The sequence below is a fragment of the Pan troglodytes genome, chromosome 15 (assembly GCF_028858775.2).
Source record: "Pan troglodytes isolate AG18354 chromosome 15, NHGRI_mPanTro3-v2.0_pri, whole genome shotgun sequence".
NCBI classification, from domain to species: domain Eukaryota; kingdom Metazoa; phylum Chordata; class Mammalia; order Primates; family Hominidae; genus Pan; species Pan troglodytes.
In genome coordinates, this window is record NC_072413.2 from 48,501,364 (window position 1) to 48,522,360 (window position 20,997).

The following is a 20,997-nucleotide window of genomic DNA, read 5'->3' on the forward strand; positions in this document are numbered from 1 at the left end:
TGGATTATATAAATACTTTTGCATTTGTCACTTCGGGCTCAGGCAAGTTTAATTGACTAAACCAATAAAAAATACAGATTTCTGTTATGCAGTGCTCCGGGAACAGAAGAATGCAAAATAGTAAGTCTACCTGTTAATTTCCGTGGTTAACTGGAAATATCGAACAACAATCATTAAAACCAAAGTCTGTTTAAAATGTAGTCAAATTAACAGTACCATGGTAAATATCTTGAAGTGATCCGCCACCACAGTATTCCATACAAATCCATAGTTTTTCCCGACTAATACAAAAAAAAAAAGAAAATTATATTAGCTAGTAATTTTCAGTCACTGAAATACTCTAAGGCTCTCACTCTTTAGCACACCAGGGTTCAGAATGGACTGTGAAGTGCAACAGGAAACTGCTATGTAATCTTGCTACAATATACAGAAAAGCACATTAATTTCAGCTTTGTTCCCATCTTCAGTGGTTTAGAATATGATCAGTTTTGTAAGTTAAAACACTTACTTGTAATCACTTATAATGTTTCATTAAAATTGCCAGATGAGGTACAACTATAAAAATGGGAGTACCATTATTAATATGTAATAGGGGAAAACCGTAGAAATAGGAAAACCCTAAAAAATTTAGAACTTTGCCGTGTTTAAAAACATACAAATATAGTAGCACTTACATAGAAGGGAGAGAGTGTAGTAGCAAAGAATATATAAAATACAGAGAGAGATGATGCTTTTTTTTCTCTTACCTAAGATAACTCCCAAAGTAAGCAACGATGTTACAATGTTTACATTCTTTAACCATAAATATTTCTTGTTGAATCAAAGAAAAATCATCTCCTGGAAAACAAAATAAGTTGTTTATCATGTTACTCAAAATCTCTACATATGAAAAGAAGGAAGGAAAGCTTTACGATAAATATTAGAGATGAGGAATGAGGCATTCTTAATACTTCAATGAAAATGTAAACTGGTAGAATCTTTCTATAAAGTCAGAAGTCTTTAAAATATACAGAATCTTTGAACCCACAATTTTACTTACAAATTTTTTTTTTCTTAAGGAGATATGTACAAAGACAGATGTTTACCACAGTATGGTTTAATAATGCAAGGATGGTTAAATAAATTACAGTACAGTGTGTTGTGACATGAAAACAGGTTTATATTATGTGAAAAAGATTATATATTATTTAAGTATATAGAAAAAGTATTGCAAAAGTAATTTTGCTTTCCTCCTTTTTGGTCTGTATTTTACAATCAAACCCATATGAGTTAATTAGAAAAAGCTACATTAGGCCAGGCAGGGTGGCTCACGCCTGTAATTCCAGCACCTTGGGAGGCCGAGGTGGGCGGATCACTTGAGGTCAGGAGTTCAAGACCAGCCTGGCCAACATGGTGAAACCCCGTTTCTACTAAAAACACAAAAATTAGATGGGTGTGGTGGTGGCACCTGTAATCTTTAAACTTGAAATGGAACTTCAAGTTTAAAATCAGTGGGCAACATAGTGAGCCTCCCTCTCCCAACTAAAAAAAAGTTCAGTGGTGTCCAGACAGACTCTGGCTCTAACTCAAAGTCATCTTAGAAAAACATACAAGGCCAAGAAGGAAAAACTCAGCAATTAGGTCTTAGATAAATAAACAAAATCTTCACACAAGTCAGAGATATTTTTTCCCTTTATACTTTCAACTTTTTCAGTTCAAAACCAAAACAGAGGTTTAAATATTCTTGTCATGCCATTAAAAGCTTTTAAAGAACCTATCACTACTGATGTGGTTTAAACATATATTTAGTTTCATACAAAAATTAGCTGAGCATAGTGGCAGGTGCCTGTGGTCCCAGCTACTCGGGAGGCTAAGGCAGGAGAATCGCTTGAATCTGGGAGGCGGAGGTCGCAGTGAGCTGAGAGCATGCCACTGCACTCCAGCCTGGCGACAGAGCGAGACTCCACCTCAAAAACAAAACAAAACAAAAACCCATACATACATTTAGTTTAACTATTAATACGACACATTTATTTATAATCATTGGAACTTTTTTTAACAGTCAATTCACGTAAACATTAACTGATAGTTCAGTTACAGAATTTCATGTTAGCAATTTTAAAGGGTTAGGGAAGCCAAATGAGGGTACAATCTTCTAACTGAATGAACGTCTGAGAGAAAACCTTTAAAGATAATCTACCTTTTATTTGTAACCTGGGAAAACATGTATTACATAAATGGTTACGTATACCTTAAACATAAGTGTACGAATGGCTACTTGTTACAATTGAAAATGTACTTCTTAATGGTTTTACAATAAAAGAGGATCAAAGGAGATAATCCAAAATAGAAGATGATCTCCTGTTCCTCATTATCAGTTTAGGCAGCTGTGAGTAAGCCCTGAAGGTGACAGTAGAAAGTCTGCCTACCTAGGTGCAGAGGAAAGGCCCTGCTTTCTATGTTCACTCGCGGGCACCAGAATACTTTCTTCTTTTATATCACTCCTCCATCTGAGCCTTTTCCAACATAGCATTAAAACTTCTCCTTTACGCATGCTAATTTCCCTCAAACTGGCTAAATTCTAGCCCATCTTTCATGTTTGAAAAAACATGAATTACAAAGAAGAGTAAAGCAGCACATAATTTTGTTAATATATGTGTATATATATTAACACATATGTATATAGTCCATTCTCACACTGCTATACAGAACTGCCCAAGACTGGGTAATTTATAAAGAAAAGAGGTTTAATTGACTTACACCTCCGCATGGCTTGGGAGGCCTCAGGAAACTTACAATCATGGCAGAAGGGGAAGCAGGCAAGTCTTACATTGTGGCAGGTGAGAGAGTGTGTGTGTTACAGGAACTGTCAGACACTTATAAAACCATCAGATCTCATGAGAACTCACTATCATGAGAACTCACTATCATGAGAACAGCATGGGGGAAACCACCTCCATGATCCAATCACCTCCCACCAGGCCTCTCCTTCGATGCCTGAGAATTACAATTCAAGATGAGATTTGGGTGGGGACACAAAGCCTAACCATATCAATATGTTATTCTTTGGATTCCCACCTACTCACTTTTAAATGTGCACAGAAGCCTTATATCTGAGCTGTGCTGAGAAATTCTTCAGTTAAGTCTGGGATTTAGAACAGATTTTCTCACAAGAGTAGCTTCACATAATATGGTGCCTAACTTCTCAATTGTGTGTAAATTCTTAAACTGACCCATAAAAGTCAATAATATGGCTGAATTAATATTACTAGTAACAAACTACTAACTCTTGGTAGTAGTTTGAGTTCTGGGTTCCACCCTGCAACTGTGTTTCCAGCAGCAGCTATGTGAGGTTTCTATCACGGAAGGTGAGGTCTTGGTGAGAGTGAGTGACAACTTTTTACAGCTGTAGCTGGAAGCAAGAATTCCCAAGCACAGGTTATTAATAACTCAGATGTTTGAACTCCACCTTCAGATATATTCTTCATATATCTGCTTCACTATTATATTATTTGAAACTTTAATGCAAAGAGAGTAAAATCTTCTGTGAACTGAAATTGTATCATGGAAGAGACTTACATAAAGCTAGTATTTTTGTAGTTTATCCTGAGAGGTAAGTAAGCTAAATATGGTTATCACAGATGTAGCTATTCTTTGATGGCCTACATCAGCCTCATAAAAATAATCTGAAATTAGGATAGTTGATTTTATTCTTTTAACTGGGTGATACGCCAAATTAATATTACTTTCCACTGAGATGTGGCATAAAATCCACTAGGTTCAGAGAACTTAGGCTTGTAGGTTCCAGCCCTGTTGCTCACCAGCCTGGGCAACATAGAGAGATCTCGTCTTTACAAAATAATAAGCTAGGCATGGTGGCATGCACCTGTAGTCCCAGCTACTCAGGAGGCTGAGGTGGGAGGACTGCTTGAGCCCAAGAGTTTGAGGTTGCAGTGAGCTATAATCACGCCACTGCACTTCAGACTGGGGAACAGAGTGAGACTCTGTCTCCAAAGAAAAAGGTACTTGCTTAAAGAAGAGAAATTTTATTCTTCACACCCTGACAATGTAAGGATGAGACTAGTTGAGAACCACAGAGCCCCTTATCTTATCTTCAGTTTTGACTATATACCTATTATTTCCATTTGAATGTCTTGCTAGTACCTTACATTTAATACATGCCCTGAAGAACCAATATCTTCTCTTAAAAACCAATTTTTCTTCCTGACTTTACAGTTTGTGTTAATGACACTTCATTCTAAAGGATTAATCACTACCAGTCTGATCATAGCCCTCCTAACAAAATCTACCTCCATCCATGGCACTGTTTGTGTCATGTGACCTTCTACTAGCCAAAGGAACCAGGGTGAACAACTGACTTGAAAAGAACTAATCCATAGCCTGGCAAGAGCTAATCACATTTGATCTCTTGAAAATGTGAACCATGGAGACTCAGTCAGTTGTCAATTACCAGCAGAATCATAATAAAAGTGAAATATTAGAACAAGAGGCCATGAATGACTATGGCTAAGATTCCTAGAGATGTCCTACTGGAAACCTGGCTGCTGAGTACATCCTTACACAGGAAAGGGAGAAATACTAGAGACCGAAAGTACAGGTTGTTTTTTTTCTCCTCCTTTCTGTAAGGGCAGTTGCAGGTTCTACCAAACCGCAGACAGAGACGGGAACCACTGAAGACAGATGCTTATTTCCTTGGGCTCCTCAAGTATGCATGGGGGTGTGTGTGTGTGAGAGAGAGAGACAGACAGAGAGAGAGAGACAGAGAGTGAGTGAGAGTGTGTGTGTGTGTGTGTGTGTGTGTGTGTGTGTGTGTGTGTGTAAGGGAACTCAGCCTGATACTCCTAGAAAAAAAAAAAAAATGACCCCCTTCAGCCAGAAAGGGGAAATATATAGAGCCAAAAGGGATGGTAGTTCTGTATCTGAGACAGTAGTCACTGGAACTAGTCCTAATTAAAATGATAAATTATTAAAAGCTCCTAAAACTGGCTTGAGCCCTGGGAGGTAGCTATAAAAATTAACTAAGAAATGTAGATATTAGTTATAGCATGCTGGGTTCTAAATGATGTTAACACTGGGGGTTTGTGTTTTAAAGTTTTTTGAAAAACCACTGTATTACTGTTTAAATTAAGCATGTTCAGTAACCACTAGAGCAATGATCACAGCCTCCAACATAGTGTTTCAAGGCTGACATTAAGAGACAGATTTGCTAAAAAGTGTAGCAAGTACAAGATCCTGAAGGCCAAGTTTTCTGCCCCTTGTTTCTAAGCCACCTTCTGCCTAGCAGGCACACTGCAACTCTAAACTACAATTATTAACTGGAGTGGGCAGCCAACCCCCTAAAACAAGTTACACTACAAAGATACAGCCTTAGTATCTGGGGTCACCTTGAGGGGCTGGTCTTTGCTCCCAGTTTCACAGCTCTGAATACAATTAGCCAATGCCAGTGTTAGCTACCACTTGCTTCTGCTACCATCAGTGCATCAAAACAGGATCAAGTTAGACATTATTAATGCCACACTCAAAACACTTGTAAAAACATAGTAAGAAAAAAGTAGAAATCTTGGGAAGCAAAAGATTAGAATTTTAGAGTTTCCTAATACTATCTGCAGGTTGACATAAAGCAGTTAAGCCTTCACACTCTGGGGATGAACTGGAGTAAGTCGGTTGCACCCCTCGTGTATAAGGGTCCTCTGCATTACATTTGGATTCAATACCCTCTTAAAACTTTCTTGCAATCAAATGAGTCCTAACAAATAGTACCTGGGAAGGGATTAAAAGCAGCAGACCCTCAGATTTTTTTTCAAAAAAAGGTACTAGGCATTAAAACCTGGTTGTGCCAAGATAAAAGGCAGTAAGATTCATCACACCCCTCCTTCCAAAAATATGACAGTAGATCACAGATTTAATACTGAGGTAATTAATTCAACCAATGTCTATAATTATGTGGATAGCTATGTTTCCTGAGCACAAAGTCTATTATCTCTCTTTTTTTTTTTTTTTTGAGATGGAGTCTCGCTCTGTCGCCCAGGCTAAAGTGCAGTGGTGTGATCTCAGCTCATTGCAACCTCTACCTCCTGGGTTCAAGTGATTCTCCTGCCCCAGCTTCCAGAGTAGCTGGGATTACTTTTTGTATTTTTAATAGAGACGGGGTTTCACCATGTTGGCCAGGATGGTCTCAAACTCCCGACTTCAGGTGATCCACCAGCCTTGGTCTCCCAAACCACTGGTATTACAGGCATGAGCCACAGCACCCAGCTTATTATCTCTTAAACTCCTAAAATTGTGTTCCAAGCTATAAGCTTGAACTAATACCAAAAACTATCCTCTAACATTACATACTGAACTTTCTTTTTTTTTTTTTCCGAGACAGGGTTTCACTCTATTGCCCAGGCTAGAGTACAGTGGCACGATCTTGGCTCACTGCAGCCTCAACCTCCTGGGCTCAAGCAATTCTCCCACCTCAGCCTCCTAAGTAGCTGGGATTACAGGCACATGTCATGACACCTAGCTAATTTTTTGTATTCTTTGTAGAGCCTGAGTTTTGCCATGTTGCCCAGGCTGGTCTCGAACTTCTGAGCTCAAGCGATCTGCCTGACTCAGCCTTCCAAAGTGCTAGGATTACAGGTGTGAGCCACCACACCTGGCCTGAGCTTTCAGAAAGTTAGCACATTATAATAATTCTACAAAAAGTATATTAGTGAGCATTTTTCATTTGTTATTTCATCAAATATCAACTGGTTTATGCTTTTTATGTCTACTGTATTTCTACTTCATTGTTCATGTTGAAATTATTAACATGATGCTTCGAGTTGTATTTCCTATTTTAATCCTCTAATTTTTAACTAATCTCACAGAATTATTAATAAATCCATGACAATGGATTTGGTAGTGATTTCCTAGATACAACACCAAAAGCACAGGTAACAAAAACAAAAACAGAGAGACGAGACTGCCTCAAATTTCAAAATTTTGGCTGGGTGCAGAGGCTCACGCATAATCCCAACACTTTAGAAGGCCAAAGTGGGAAGATCATATGAGCCCAGGAGTTCAAGACCAGCCTGGGCAACATAGCAAGACTCTGTCTCCACAAAAAAAAACACAAAAATTAGCCAGATGTGCTGGCGTGTGCCTGTAGCCCCACCTACTCAGGAGGCTGAGCTGGGAGGATCACTTGAGCCCAGGAGTTCAAGGCTGCAGTGAGCTATGATCACCACTGCACTCCAGCCTGGGTAACACAGCAAGACCCTGTCTCAAAAAAAAAAAAAAAATTTTGTTCACAAAAGGACACAACCAACAAAGTGAAAAAGCAACCTATAGGAGAAACTATTTGCAAATCCTGTATCTGGTAAGATAAATCTGGTTGAGAAGTTAATATCCAGAATATGTAAAGAAAACTATCAGACTCATGCCTATCCTATATAGGTATCAATAATGGAAACTACCATTTCTTAAACTAAAAATAATTGTTTTCTTCCATATTATTGTATCCACATTAATATACTTATCTTAGAAAAGTAAGCCAATGTAGAAAAATATAAAGAATGTAAGCCACGTACGGTGGCTCATGCCTGAAATCCCCACTATTCAGGAGGCTGGGGTGGGAGGACTGCTTGAGCCCATGAGTTTGAGGCTGCACTGAGCTATGACTGCACCACTGCACTCCAGCCTGAGACTCTGTCTCAAAAAAAAGGAAAAAAAAGGAAACAAAAAAGAGAATGAAATAAAAATCACCCATAAATGTACCAGAGACACCCACTGTTAGCTTTCTGTTTGTTCAAGAGACAAGGTCTTGCTGTCACCCAGGCTGGAATGCAGGGACACGATCATTGCTCACTGCAGCCTCAAACTCCTGGGCTCAAGCAGTCCTTCTGCCTCAGCCTCCCAGGTAGCTGGGACTACAGGTATGTGCTGCCATATCCGGCTAATATTTTCAAAAATTTTTAGTAGAGACATGATCTCCATTACGTTGCTCAGGCTGACACCATGAGCATTTTGATTTTTTTTCCAGTCTTGTAAGTACTATACTTACGAAGTTCTGCATATCACATACACAATTTGGACCATACTCCAGAGTTTCACAGACTATTTTCACTAATCAATATTGTGTAAGCATTTCTCATGTCATTAAAAATCACATAAAAGTTACCCAAACTGGAAAGAAATAAGTTAAAAAATCTCTGTTCACAGATGACACGATCATATATATAGAAAATCCTAAAGTCCATTAAAAAAATCTATTAGAACAAATAAACAAATTTAGCAAAATTGTAAGATACAAAATCAAAACAGAAAAATCAGTTGTGTTTCTATACACAGTGAACAATCAGACAAGGAAATTAAGAAAACAATTTATTTACAATAGCATCAAAAATAACAATTAGGCCGGGTGCAGTGGGTCACGCCTGTAATTCCAGCACGGGCAGATTGCCTGAGGTCAGGAGTTAGAGACCAGCCTGGCTAACACGGTGAAACCCTGTCTCTACTAAAAATACAAAAATTAGCTGGGCGTGGTGGTGGGCGCCTGTACTCCCAGCTGCTTGGGAGGCTAAAGAACGAGAATCACTTGAATCCGGGAGGTGGAGGTTGCAGTGAGCTGAGATCATGCCACCGCAATCCAGCCTGGGCGACAGAGTGAGAATCCATTGCAAAAAAAAACAAAAACAAAAACAAAAAAAAGAACAATTAGAAATAAACTGAACTAAGGAACTGAAAGACTCGTGCACTAAAAACTATAAAACATTGCTGAAAGATATTAAAGATGACACAAATAAGTGGAAAGACATCCCATGCTCATGGATTGAAAAATTTAATATTATTATTATTATTTTATTTATTTATTTTTTTTGAGACAGAGTCTCGCCTGTCACCCAGGCTGGAGTGCAGTGGCACAATCTCAACTCACTGCAACCTCCGCCTCCCGGGGTTCAAGTGATTCTTCTGCCTCAGCCTCCCGAGTAGCTGGGACTATAGGCACATGCCACCACACTGGGCTAATTTTTGTATTTTTAGTAGAGACGGGTTTCACCATATTGGCCAGGCTGGTCTCGAACTCCTGACCTCGTGATCCACCCACCTCAGCCTCCCAAAGTGCTGGGATTACAAGCGTGAGCCACCGTGCCCAACCCAACTTCATATTACTAAGATGTCAATACTACCCAAAGTGATATAAATAGCTACACAATCCCTATGAAAAATTCTGGTAACATTTTTTTTGCAGAAATAAAAAAGAATCATTCTAAAATTTGTATAAAATTTTAAGAGACTCTCCATAGCCAAAACAATTTTGAAAAAGAAGAACAAAGTTGGAAGACTCATGCTTCCTGATCTCAAAACTTACTAAAAGCTACCATAATCAAAACAGTAGGGTACTGACATAAAGACAGATATATTAAAGACCAATGGAATAGAACCGACAGCCCAGAAACAAACCCTCATGTAGTATATATGGTCAAATGATCTTCAACAAGGGTATCAGAACTACTTGATGGGGAGAGGGCAGTCTCTTCAACAAATGATTTGGGGAAACTGGATATTCACATGCAAAAGAATAAAGTTGGACCCCTGCCTTAAACCATACACAAAACTTAAAATGATTTAAAGATATAAATGTAAGACCCCAAACTATCAAACTCCTAGAAGAAATCACAGAAGAAAAGCTTCATGACATCAGATTTGGCAGTTATTTCTGGTATATGATACCAAAAGCACAGGCAACAAAAAACAGACGAGACTACAAATGAAATTTAAAAAATTTTGTTCACCAAAGGACAAAATCAACAGAGTTGAAAAGGCAACCTATAGAACAGGAGAAAATATTTTCAAATCCTGTATCTAAGAAGGGTTTAATACCCAGAATATATAAAGAACTCCTACGACTCACAAGAAAAAATCAAATGACCTGATTTTAAAAATGGGAAAGGACTTGAATAGACATTTATCCAAAGATGACCTGCAAACAGCCAATAAGCACATAAAAACATGCTCAACATCATTAATCAGAGAAACTCAAATAAAACCACAATGAGATATCACTTCACATCCATTAGGATGGCTACAATTTTAAAAAGCAGAAAATAAAACTGGTTAGAGGTGATGTGGAGAAGCTAGAACCCTTGTATACTGTTACTGACATTGCAAACTGGTGAGACTGCAACAGAAAACAGTATAACAGTTTCTCAGCAAATTAAAGGTGGAACTATCATATGACCAATAATCATGCTTTTAGGTTTATATCCAAAAGAACTGAAAATAGGATCTCAAAGAGAGATTTGTACACCCATGTTCATAGCAGCACTATTTACAATAGCCAAGAGGTAGAGGCAACCCAGTTTGACAGAATGTCTATTGACAGATGAATGAATAAAACTGTAGTATATGAAAACCATGCAGACTTAAAAAGGAAGGAAATCCTGTCATATGCTATAACATAGATGAACCTTGAGAACATTATGCTAAGTGAAACAGCCTAGTCAGAAAAGGACAAATACTGTATGATTCCACTTATATAAAGTATCTAAAGGAGCCAAATTCATAGATACCAACAGTAGAATGGTGGTTACTAGTGGCTGTGGGGAGGCAGCAAAGAGTTGTTGTTGTTTAATGAATATAGAGTTTTAGTTTTGCAAGATGAAAAATTCTAGACAACTATTTCACAACAATGCAAATATAGTTAAAACTACTAAAAGATGCACTTAAAAATGGTAAAGACAGCTGGGCATGGTGGCTCACGTCTGTAATCCCAGCACTTTTGGAGGCCGAGGCAGGTGGATCATCTGAGGTCAGGAGTTCAAGACCAGCCTGACCAACATGGTGAAACCCTGTCTCTACCAAAAATATAAAAAATTAGTCGGGTGTCGTGGTGGGAGCCTGTAATCCCAGGTACTCGGGAGGCTGAGGCAGGAGAATGGCTTGATCCCGGGAGGTGGAGGTTGCAGTAAGCCAAGATTGTGCCATTGCACTCCACCCTGGGTGCCAAGAGCAAGACTCCAACTCAATAAAAACAAAACAAAAAGCAAAAAAACAAAAATGGTTAAGATGGTAAAGTTTATGTGTTTTTTACTGAAATTTTAAAAATATTAAAATGATGTGAGCATAGCCTAATTTAATCATTTCACTACAGCTGGATGTTTAAATGAATATATATATACACACACACATATATTATTATATATATATTTCTTTCTTTCTTTTTTGAGACAGGATTTCATTCTGTTGCCCATGGTGCAACGCAGTGATGTGAACATGGTTCACTGAAGCCTCAACCTCCTGGGCTCAAGTGATCCTCCTGCCTCAGTGTCCTGAGTAGCTGAGACTACAGAAGCAGGCTGCCGTGCTCTGCTAATTTTTAAAAATTTTTGTAGAGACTGGGTCTTATCACGTTGCCCAGGCTGGTCTTGAACTCCTGGGCTCAAAAGATCCTCCCACCTCAGCCTCCCAAAGTGCTGAGACTACAACAAGTGTGAACCACCGCTCCCAGACCAAAAAAATAAAAATAAAAATAAAAATAAAAACTTTTAAAACAAGTATTTAAAATAAATATGCAGTAACCTAAAAATTTGTATATCATTTAGAGCAAAATTACAATGTAAAAATTAGATCTCTTAATTAATATTTGCAATGGCAAAAGTTTTCTGTATTAGTAAGTACTAGATACATTTCTGAAGTTTATGAAATAATGTTAAAGATAGTTATCAAAACGAAAACTAATTTTAGCGGTAGTTCATTGTACAGTGAATAAATTAGCAGTACTTTTTCAGAAAATCAATCCAATGCTAAATATTCAATCAGCTAATTTTTAAATAACTATGAAAAATACAGTGACACAATGGTGGCAATCTTGTGAATATGGTTGTTTTGGTTCATAATAAGTAAATATGGTTTTTTCCATTGAGCATAATGAACGTACAATGTTAAACAGAAGACATTAGTAAACAACACTAACATTTATTCATTTTCTGTATCTATTATTTAAAACCAATAAAATGACATTTGGGGCATGTATTTGTGCCTTCAAATTAACATTTTCCATTAATTCAGACTTGAACTGTCCAAACAGTGAAGACAGGATACAAATATTTTACTTTACAGAATATTTTTAAAAATCAAGATTGTTAGGTTTTTGAATAGAAAGTCTGAAAAGAACATACCACGTAACCTGAATAGATGACACTTGTCCTATTTGGCCAAACAGCCTACCCTGGGATTTCTTTCAAGAACTTTGCCAAGTTCTTTCAAGAACAAGGCAAACTAATGGCTGGTTTAAACCTCTGTATAGTTTCTGACTTTTTAAGATTTACACTACCTTCTCTGCTTATACTTTCAGGAAACAGGATAAAGTATTCCCTGCAAGTCCAAGGAAAGCTTTAAACATCTATTCAAAGATATTTAAAGATTCCTATTTATTTCAAAAACTGTCTAAAGAAACACATTTAACTTATTTTATTAAAAAATACTAAACTATTTTATAAGTATTTCCGATTTACCGTTTTAAAAGACAAGCAAGGGAACAAACCAAAAGGGTATTGCATTAATCATCCTGGGTAGTGATGCATTAAATTACATCCCTGTAAGCAAGGCCGAAAATATTTAAACAAACTGTAATTTTCATAAGCTTAAAATATTATTTTGTAGTTTTGCCATAAAAGAGGGGTAATGGAAGGAGGAGAGAGGGAAGGGAAAGTAGGATTCTGATGGTAAGTTTTCCCACAAACTTTGTTCCTGCTCTGGCTGTTGGCCACCAATAGCTACAGACTTGTTGGGCAAACTGAGCATCTGTAAAATGAGTTAGATGGTAGGCTGAAATTCAGACAGAAGACAGGAAAACATGGTGGCATGAACCATCACAGTATCTGCCTGGGCTTATAGGGCACTCTGGATGTCTAACCAAAGAGATGAAAAATGCAACTAAAACTCACAATGGTATCACTGGTGGTATTATTTTCAATGCTAATCACTGGTAAGTCAAACTCTATTTAATGTTACCATTTGTAAGGTGGTGACTTTAGTAAGTATCTACTATAAAAATGAGATGGAAATGGTTAAATCATTCCTGAAAATAATCATTTTGCCTGTATGTACAAACAGCAACAAGAACATACAAACATAGGAAGGAATGCTGACTTCATTTTCTTTTACAAATATTTTTGTGGCTAATTGATAAACGCGATTTTCTGTGCTAACCTATTTTCAACTCTAAGGCTTACTGTAGCATTTTTTTGACTATTAGGAAGACCTTCAAAAGCAATCTGTTTCAGCAAAATTTTGAATATAGCATTATAAAATTAAATTGCCAGGGGCAAGTCAGTAAATACAATTTAGGACTCTAAAATTACTATAAACTTTAATATCCTATTTTTCACCATGGAGAAAAGCATGTTAAGTTTACAGCTGGAATTTCATTTACTTAAAAAATTTTTTGTTTATGTATTACCAGACATAAGTTTTTTCTAAGTCACACTGGCAAATAATTATCTTTTCATGTCTAAATACAATTTTAAACCAGTTCATCTGTTAAATCAATACAAGAAAGCACTTTTGTACTATGCTGGCTTTAGTGCAAGTTTTTGAAAGCTGCTAAATACAGTTGAGAATTCATTTTTGAAATACAGCAGTCTCCAAAATTATTTGAAGTATCTGAACTGAATGTTGGGAAAATTCATTAGCATACCATCATATTTTTAACCTAAAGATACCCTTAAGTCTGTTCCAAAAATGTGAAAAATACCATCTACTTTGGCTTTACTGACAATGCTAAAAGTCCACTGATTTTCCACAAAAATTCCACAGCAAAAAAAAAAAAGACAAATACAGGATGCTGAAGATACGAAGAATTTGTTTTGAAAGAAAATTTAAGACAACAGTGCTTTAAACTCTCAGGGATATGAAAGGGGGAAAAAGAGTACAGGAAAATTAAGGCAACAAAATGAAACAGAAAGAATGCTGGTAGAGTTAAGGGGGGAAAGCTGTGTAAAAATAATACTTATATAGAACTAATAAAAGCATTGGAACCAACAAGGAATAGAAGCAGTATTGGGGGCCAGGCATGGTGGTTCACATCTGTAATCCCAGCACTTTGGGTGGCCTAGACGGGCAGATCACTTGAGGCCAGGAGTCCAAGACCAACCTGGACAACATGGCGAAACTCTGTCTCTACTAAAAATACAAAAATTAGCTGGGTGTGGTGGCACATGCCTGTAATTCCAGCTACTCAGGAGGCTGAGGCACGAGAATCACTTGAACCCGGTTGGCGAAGGTTGCAGTGAGCCCAGACTGTGCCACTGCACTCCAGCCTGGGCAACAGAAAGAGACCCTGTTTAAAAAAAAAAAAAAGTCACTGATATGGAAGACTTTAAAAATTCATTACTTTCCAAAGTAATGAAATAAATTCAACAATCTTAAAACAAAGTTTCTTGAAATAAAGAAAAAATCAAAACTGCAGATGAAAAAAGCAGCTCATTGTGTCTCAGGGAGAAAAATCTGTAGAAAATTATTGAGACCAAGTTATATTCTGTTGAGATTACTAATTTTGAAGACAAAGAAAGAAATGCCAGCTTTTGCTACAATCAGGTAGTAACAGCAAGTTATCTACCAGGGGAAAAATATCAGTTAGGCCTTACATTTCTTTCCAACAGTATTCAAGGGAAAAAAATGTCTATAGAGTTTTTTGAGGGTAGAGGGAGAAGAACGTGTGATGCAATCATTTTATACCTAGTCAAATCGTCATTCTCATTCAAAGGCAACAGAAAGACATCTGTAATATTCTTTTATAGGAGGAATATTTATTGCAGTGTCCGTTACATGCTTACACTGTCCCAAGTGGTGAAATATAGCAGTGAGGATAGATAATCGCTATTCTCATTGGTCTTACATTCTAGGAGAGACAAACACAATATATAAACGTATACATATAAACAAACAAGAAAAGTATCAGGCACTCACGTGTCCTATGCAGCGAACTAAAATAACAAGGGGATTGGCCTCTCCGAGGATATGATATTTATTTAAGCTGAGGTCTGAATGACCAGGAGCCTTCAGAGCAAAGATCTTGAAAAACAGTTACCTCAGGCAAAAGGGAAGAATTGCTTTAATCTTGGACTGTTTAAATAAAAAGAAAACAGAGGCATAGTAGAGTAGGCAGAAACATATGCGATGAGCTCAGAGAGGTGGATAGAACAGATCATGTAGGGTTTTATAAACAAGGCTAAAAATCTGAGTATTTTTCTAAGTTGATATGAAAGCTTCAGGGAAGTGTTAAGCAGAAGTGATGATATGATTTATGTTTTAAAAAGTTCACTCCAGAGGCTTTCTGGAAAATAGATGGTGGGGAATGGGAGGTGTGGGCAAGGCAACAGGCACTAGAAGGGTGGAGATGGGTAACAAAGACAAGTAGATGGATTCAGGATGTGTTCTGGAGGTAGAGCTGAGGGAACTTGCTGACAGACTGATTCTTGAGCACAAATAAAAGAGAGAAATCGAGGTTAATGCCTACATTTGTGGATGGGTTAACTGCTTAGCAAAATGCAGAAGAAAAGCAGGTTTGAGAATAATCATCAATTTATGGATTTAAATTATAATATTCCTAATCCTGGAAAATCTTTTTGATAATATGACTTAGCCTATTGATAGTTGATACTAAGTAGGTGAGAATGGAAAGGAAATGGCATAAAAAGACCAATGGTGGGTAGTAAATCTACTAAATATAAAACTAAGTCTAAATAATTGGTCATGGCATTTATAAATTATAAATATTATATTTCTTAAAAGAAGGTACACATAGTAATACATACTCATACCCCAGTGCAATCAGAAAGTTTCTGGGCTAAAATCCCCAAATAAACCAATGAACAGTTGAAAATTGGGGGGATGATGAGGCAGGAAGAGTATAAATATGCAAATTTCAAAATCTGTAAACCAAGAATTCAATAGATGACCGTTTTATTTCTTAAACTGATAAACTAAAACACCCACAAATTTAAGTATATTATTCAAGGTCTTACAAGCCATTCTCTGACAAAACTACAGAATTGTATCTTACAAATTATCAGCAGTAAAAATAAAAGAAACCCCCAGCTATAATTTTTTAAAAAATTTAAGAAAATATTAAAAACAAAAACAACAACAGAATTAAAATTAAACATCTCTCCAAACAATATAATAGTGGACAGATTCGCATATTAAAAAAAGAAAGATTCAGATTGGGTTATAAAACAAAAGTCAAATATAATTTTTTACAAGAGAAACATCAACAACCTAGAAAGGATAATGATAGGCCCAAGTATACCAGTTCTATCCATTTGTTGTATGCCACATAAATATAAACAAAAAGAAAGGAGGGTTGGCAATATCAATGTCAGATAAAGTTATATTCAAGGTAAAAAGGGTATCAAAGATCATTAAGGGAGTGAATGATTAAACATGGAGGATGCAAGTCACAATAGTAAGGGAAAGACTGAAGCCAATGACCAATATGAGTGACTAATGCATTATACATTTATTCCATTATTCTAACTCCCCCACTGGAATTCAAGTTCCGTGAGAACAAGGTCTTTGCCTTTTTGTTCTCTTCTACATTCCTATCCTCTAGAACAGAGCTTGGAGTATATTAGGTATTCAATAAGTATTTATTAAGAAATGAAAATATAACATGAATTTTATGGGTCAACTGACACACATATAATACATTAAGCAGATGTGCCACAAATGGAAGGAGAAATGGACAAAATCACTCTAGTGGAAGATGATCAACACTTCTGTCAGAACTCATTTATGCCTACTGTTCCATTATGGGAACGCTAAGCACGTGGGAGTTATTTATATCCTATGGCTCAAGGTCATCACCAAGGTCTGATTTTTCACACGTCTGCAATTCAAAAAACTGCAAACTCCAGCATAAATGGGTTAATAACACTGGAAGCACTATCCTACAATGCGAAAGTCTGGGCCAAAATAACATTCTATATATGTCCGTATAGTTGCAAAAACAACGAAAAACATTTGAAAACTGCCAGAAAAATATGAATTCTGTAAGACTGCCAGAGACAAAATATAACCAATAAAATCAATGTCTGAAGTAAATACCTATAATAACCAATTAGACAGTGTAAGAGGGAAAAAGGAAGCCATTCCCAATAGCGAGAAATACCATAAATATGAAGACATGGCAAAAACTTTCCTAAAGACCTGAATAAGAAAAAACCTTTACTATTGTCAAAATGCCAAATATCCTACATTAATCTATGTGCCTTTTTTCTTCTTGATAAAAATGATTTTAAAGTTCTGAAGAAAAAAATTTTACAAACAGGAAATACCTGAAAAATAAAAAGAATGAAGATAATAATACGCAACAAAAGTTTTGGTAATCAAAACCAGGATAGTGTTGAAGTAGGAATAGAAAAAAGAAAGTCACTGGAACAGAACACAAAATCTATGTTTACATGGAAATTTAGTTTATGACAACCAAGGCACTTCAAATCTGTGGATAAGAGACTGAATCTATAGTAATGGCTTTGGGAAACTAGCCATTTGAAAAAATACATAGAGAGAGTTCTCTTTCATCCCTTAGAACAAACTTGTTCCTGATTGAGCAAGTATTTAAATTTTGGAAGAAAAAAAAGGAAAAACTGGAAGAAATTACAGTTTAAAATTGTTATAATTATCTAGGAGAAAAGGCCTAAGTACAAGGAAATAGGGAATAGAGAAAGGAGGACTGACAAACTTGTCTGAGAGAAAAAAGAACACTTCCACATGGAAAAAAAAAAGTATAAGCAGAGTGCAAAGACAGAAGACAAATTGTGGGAAGTGTAAAATACATGATGAAGAGTCACTATCCCCAAAATGCAAACAGCATCTAAAAATCAATAATAAAATACAAATAACCTGATAGGACTGGGGCAAGGCATAAGAATAGGCAACCAAAAAAATTTTTAAATGGCCAAATACTAAGATCACATCATCAATATTTACTGAACTTCCATGATATTCTTTTTTGGGGGACAAGTTGAAATATTACTCAATCTTAATACATGGGTCACATCTAACATAAAATAATCAGTAGCTTTTACAAAACAAGGCAGTGAGAAATTCCAGCCTTTCAAAAGAGTCTTATGATCCTTGCATTTAATCCTTATATTTTAAGTAATCATACACATATTTTTCTTTTTTACTGAATTGCCTTCTTATGTTAGTTCTAATATATGGCTTATTGAGAATTCAGAATTGCAGGATTTAAAAAATACACTCATTAATTCATTATAATGAACTATAATATTAGGTTGGCAAAAACTGCTATAATATTAGGTTGGCAAAAACTGCAATTATTTATGCATCAACCTAATGAAAAATAAGCCATACCCTCAAGTCAAGTAAGTGAAACCATGTTGTAACAAGCCCACTGCACTCGCTTAAGACAGAAAAGGGATAAATATCTTTGTTTTCTCTGAGAGCACACGCCAGTACCTGGACATAACTTGAATAACCATCCTTGAACATAATTTGAATATTTGCTCTAGTGACTTTTCCAGGACAGGCAAAGGCTTGTATAGTTCTGTTATATTCCCTATTTGTGTTAGTGACATTTTGGAGATCATTTTAAACTTATTAGGTGGCACTTAATAAGAGGATCCTAAAAGAGTATTATTATAGCAATTTCTATTTGCCAGGAAAAAAAAGATACTGGGACATATCTGAAAGCTTATTTTTAAAGTGTTCCAGCATATGCTACCTCAGTACTATTATCTCTCTAATGAATCACATGTATAATGATTCAAATACTGTGTTTGAAATGCAAAGTCATTTTAACCGCTCAAACTAGGAAACTGGCATAATTATGGTCACAAACTAATCCTACATGCCTACGCTTATGAACCAGCAAATGAACATACCACCAAATATTCACTTACCTGGTCAAAAACTACTACTGCACTCATTAGAAACTTTTAGGATATCAAAATCATAAAACCGTTCCAGGACTATAGTTTTATTTTCAAAGCAAACTATTCAATGTGTTTTGAAACAAGCAGTCTTCTGATACACAGAAGTGTTAATAAAATAAGCATTAAGCTAAGACCAGAATTAACAAACCTAAATCAATCAAAGGGAATAGCTGACAAACAAATGTCATTATCCCAAATATTCACCCCAAAAAATCATTGAACACTTTCCTAATCAAATTCTCATAAAAGCTAAACCTGAAGTTCAAATACTTCACTATCATCTTAAAAGAAAATTACTTTAACAGTGTCAATGTGTCTTCCAATTCTGAATGTGTACATGTCAAATTTTATTTGGCAGCAAAACTGTCACATCAAACTTACCTTTAACTAACCACCTTCAGGGTAATTTAATTGAAGATATTCTACTGACCTGATAGAACATATAAAGACTTCTTTTGGGAAGAAGGGAAACAAGGAAAGAAATATGGAAAACCCTCAAAAATTGTCTTGAGGGTTTTAACACATACCAGGCTCCAATTTAATGATTTTTACTGCAGCCAGCTCTCCTGTGTGTACATTTCTGGCCTAAAAATAAAATAAAAACAAAAATCTTGTTAATTAAAAAGCTTGTTAATTACATTAAAATTACTTGGTACTATGTTAATTGCTTATCAACCATACTTTCATCAAAACTAAAAAACAAAATATTTCCAATAAAATGCTGAGCAAACTCATTTTCCCATTAAAGAAAAATATAGATAAGACACAAAAGTGTTTAAAAAATTACCAATAGTCCCACCACTCAAAAACAGCTCCTGTTTAAAATTTGGTCTACTTCCTCCAAGGCTTTTCTTCAGCCTCGGGTTAGTTAATATTTTTAATTTTAAAAATCTCATGGGTTTTATTTATACCAGAAAACATAATCATAGGTCATTAAAAATTTTAATCATCTGTATCTAACTACCTAGAGAAAAACAGTGAACATTTCAGTGTACATGCATCTCTTTTCTTGTACACATATATATATGCATGTGCATTATGGAAGAAGATGACCCCATCATAGTCTTCTAAGACATGATTACAAATGCTGCCTGATTTTCCACTGACAGGATATATAATTTACCCAACCCTCTATTGTTGGGCATTTACAATTTTAATATTATTTTCAAGTTATAAAAATAGGGATACATATATCTTAGCTTTGTATCTATCCACAGCCTTATTTCCTTCAGTTAAATATCTAGAAGAGAAACTATTTACTATTTAACAAAATATCAACAAACTTACTATAATTAGCACTGCAATGAATATCATTACCAATATTTTATCATAGATCAGCTTATAAGGAAGGCAACCTAGACATACAATTGTGAGACCAAAAGGTATGTGGACTTATAATGGGTATGTTGCCATATTGCTCTAAAACACTGTGCGAATTTTTACTGTCATCGACCTTGGATGTTAAAACCTTGGATGTTAAAACCATGTCTGCCAAAACTTATTGTTGGTGAAAATTAAATGATTATAACATAGTCCATATAATAATCCTCTTTATTGCTGGACATAAAGGATGTTACATATAGTCTTTTCATTATTTAAGACATATTTGTTTTAAATGGATTCTAAGATACGGTATTACTAGGTCAAAGGTTGTGAATATGAACACATACCATCAAATAGTCTAAAAACATTTTACCACTATACTCTCTTTGTTAATATGAGTGCTCATTTTCATCGTACCCCGTGGTATATCATATGTGGAAATGGAATTTACTAATTTATGACCTTTTTCATTTACTATATTAGATTTGAATATCAACTTTCAAATGGCAGAAAAAAACAAGAAAAAGACATGATAAAATAGAAAAGTATAGTTATACTAATCTGCCAAATTAAATAAGTCAAATTATCTGAGGAAAGAAGAGAAAAAGGGAAAGGAATAGAAGAATGATAAAGTAGGGAAGAGTGCCTTCAAAGAGATCCTTTTAAAAATGACATACAGAGGGTGAGAAAAAGAATAGAATGGGGGAGAGATATACAGAGGAAAAGACACAAACAGAAAGAAAAA

General features: G+C 35.8%; 1 protein-coding gene across 2 annotated transcripts in view; it reads right to left on the reverse strand.

Annotated features, from left to right (window-relative positions):
• Positions 1-20,997, reverse strand: part of MAP4K5 (mitogen-activated protein kinase kinase kinase kinase 5) — a 113,483-nt gene that overhangs the window by 66,735 nt on the left and 25,751 nt on the right. For both annotated transcript variants that reach the window (XM_054666516.2, XM_063793369.1), the window contains exons 2-4: positions 19,457-19,514; positions 747-837; positions 217-281 (exon numbers count right to left, since the gene is read on the reverse strand). In XM_054666516.2, coding sequence (XP_054522491.1) covers positions 217-281; positions 747-837; positions 19,457-19,514 — 214 coding nt within the window. The remainder of the gene's footprint in view (positions 1-216; positions 282-746; positions 838-19,456; positions 19,515-20,997) is intronic.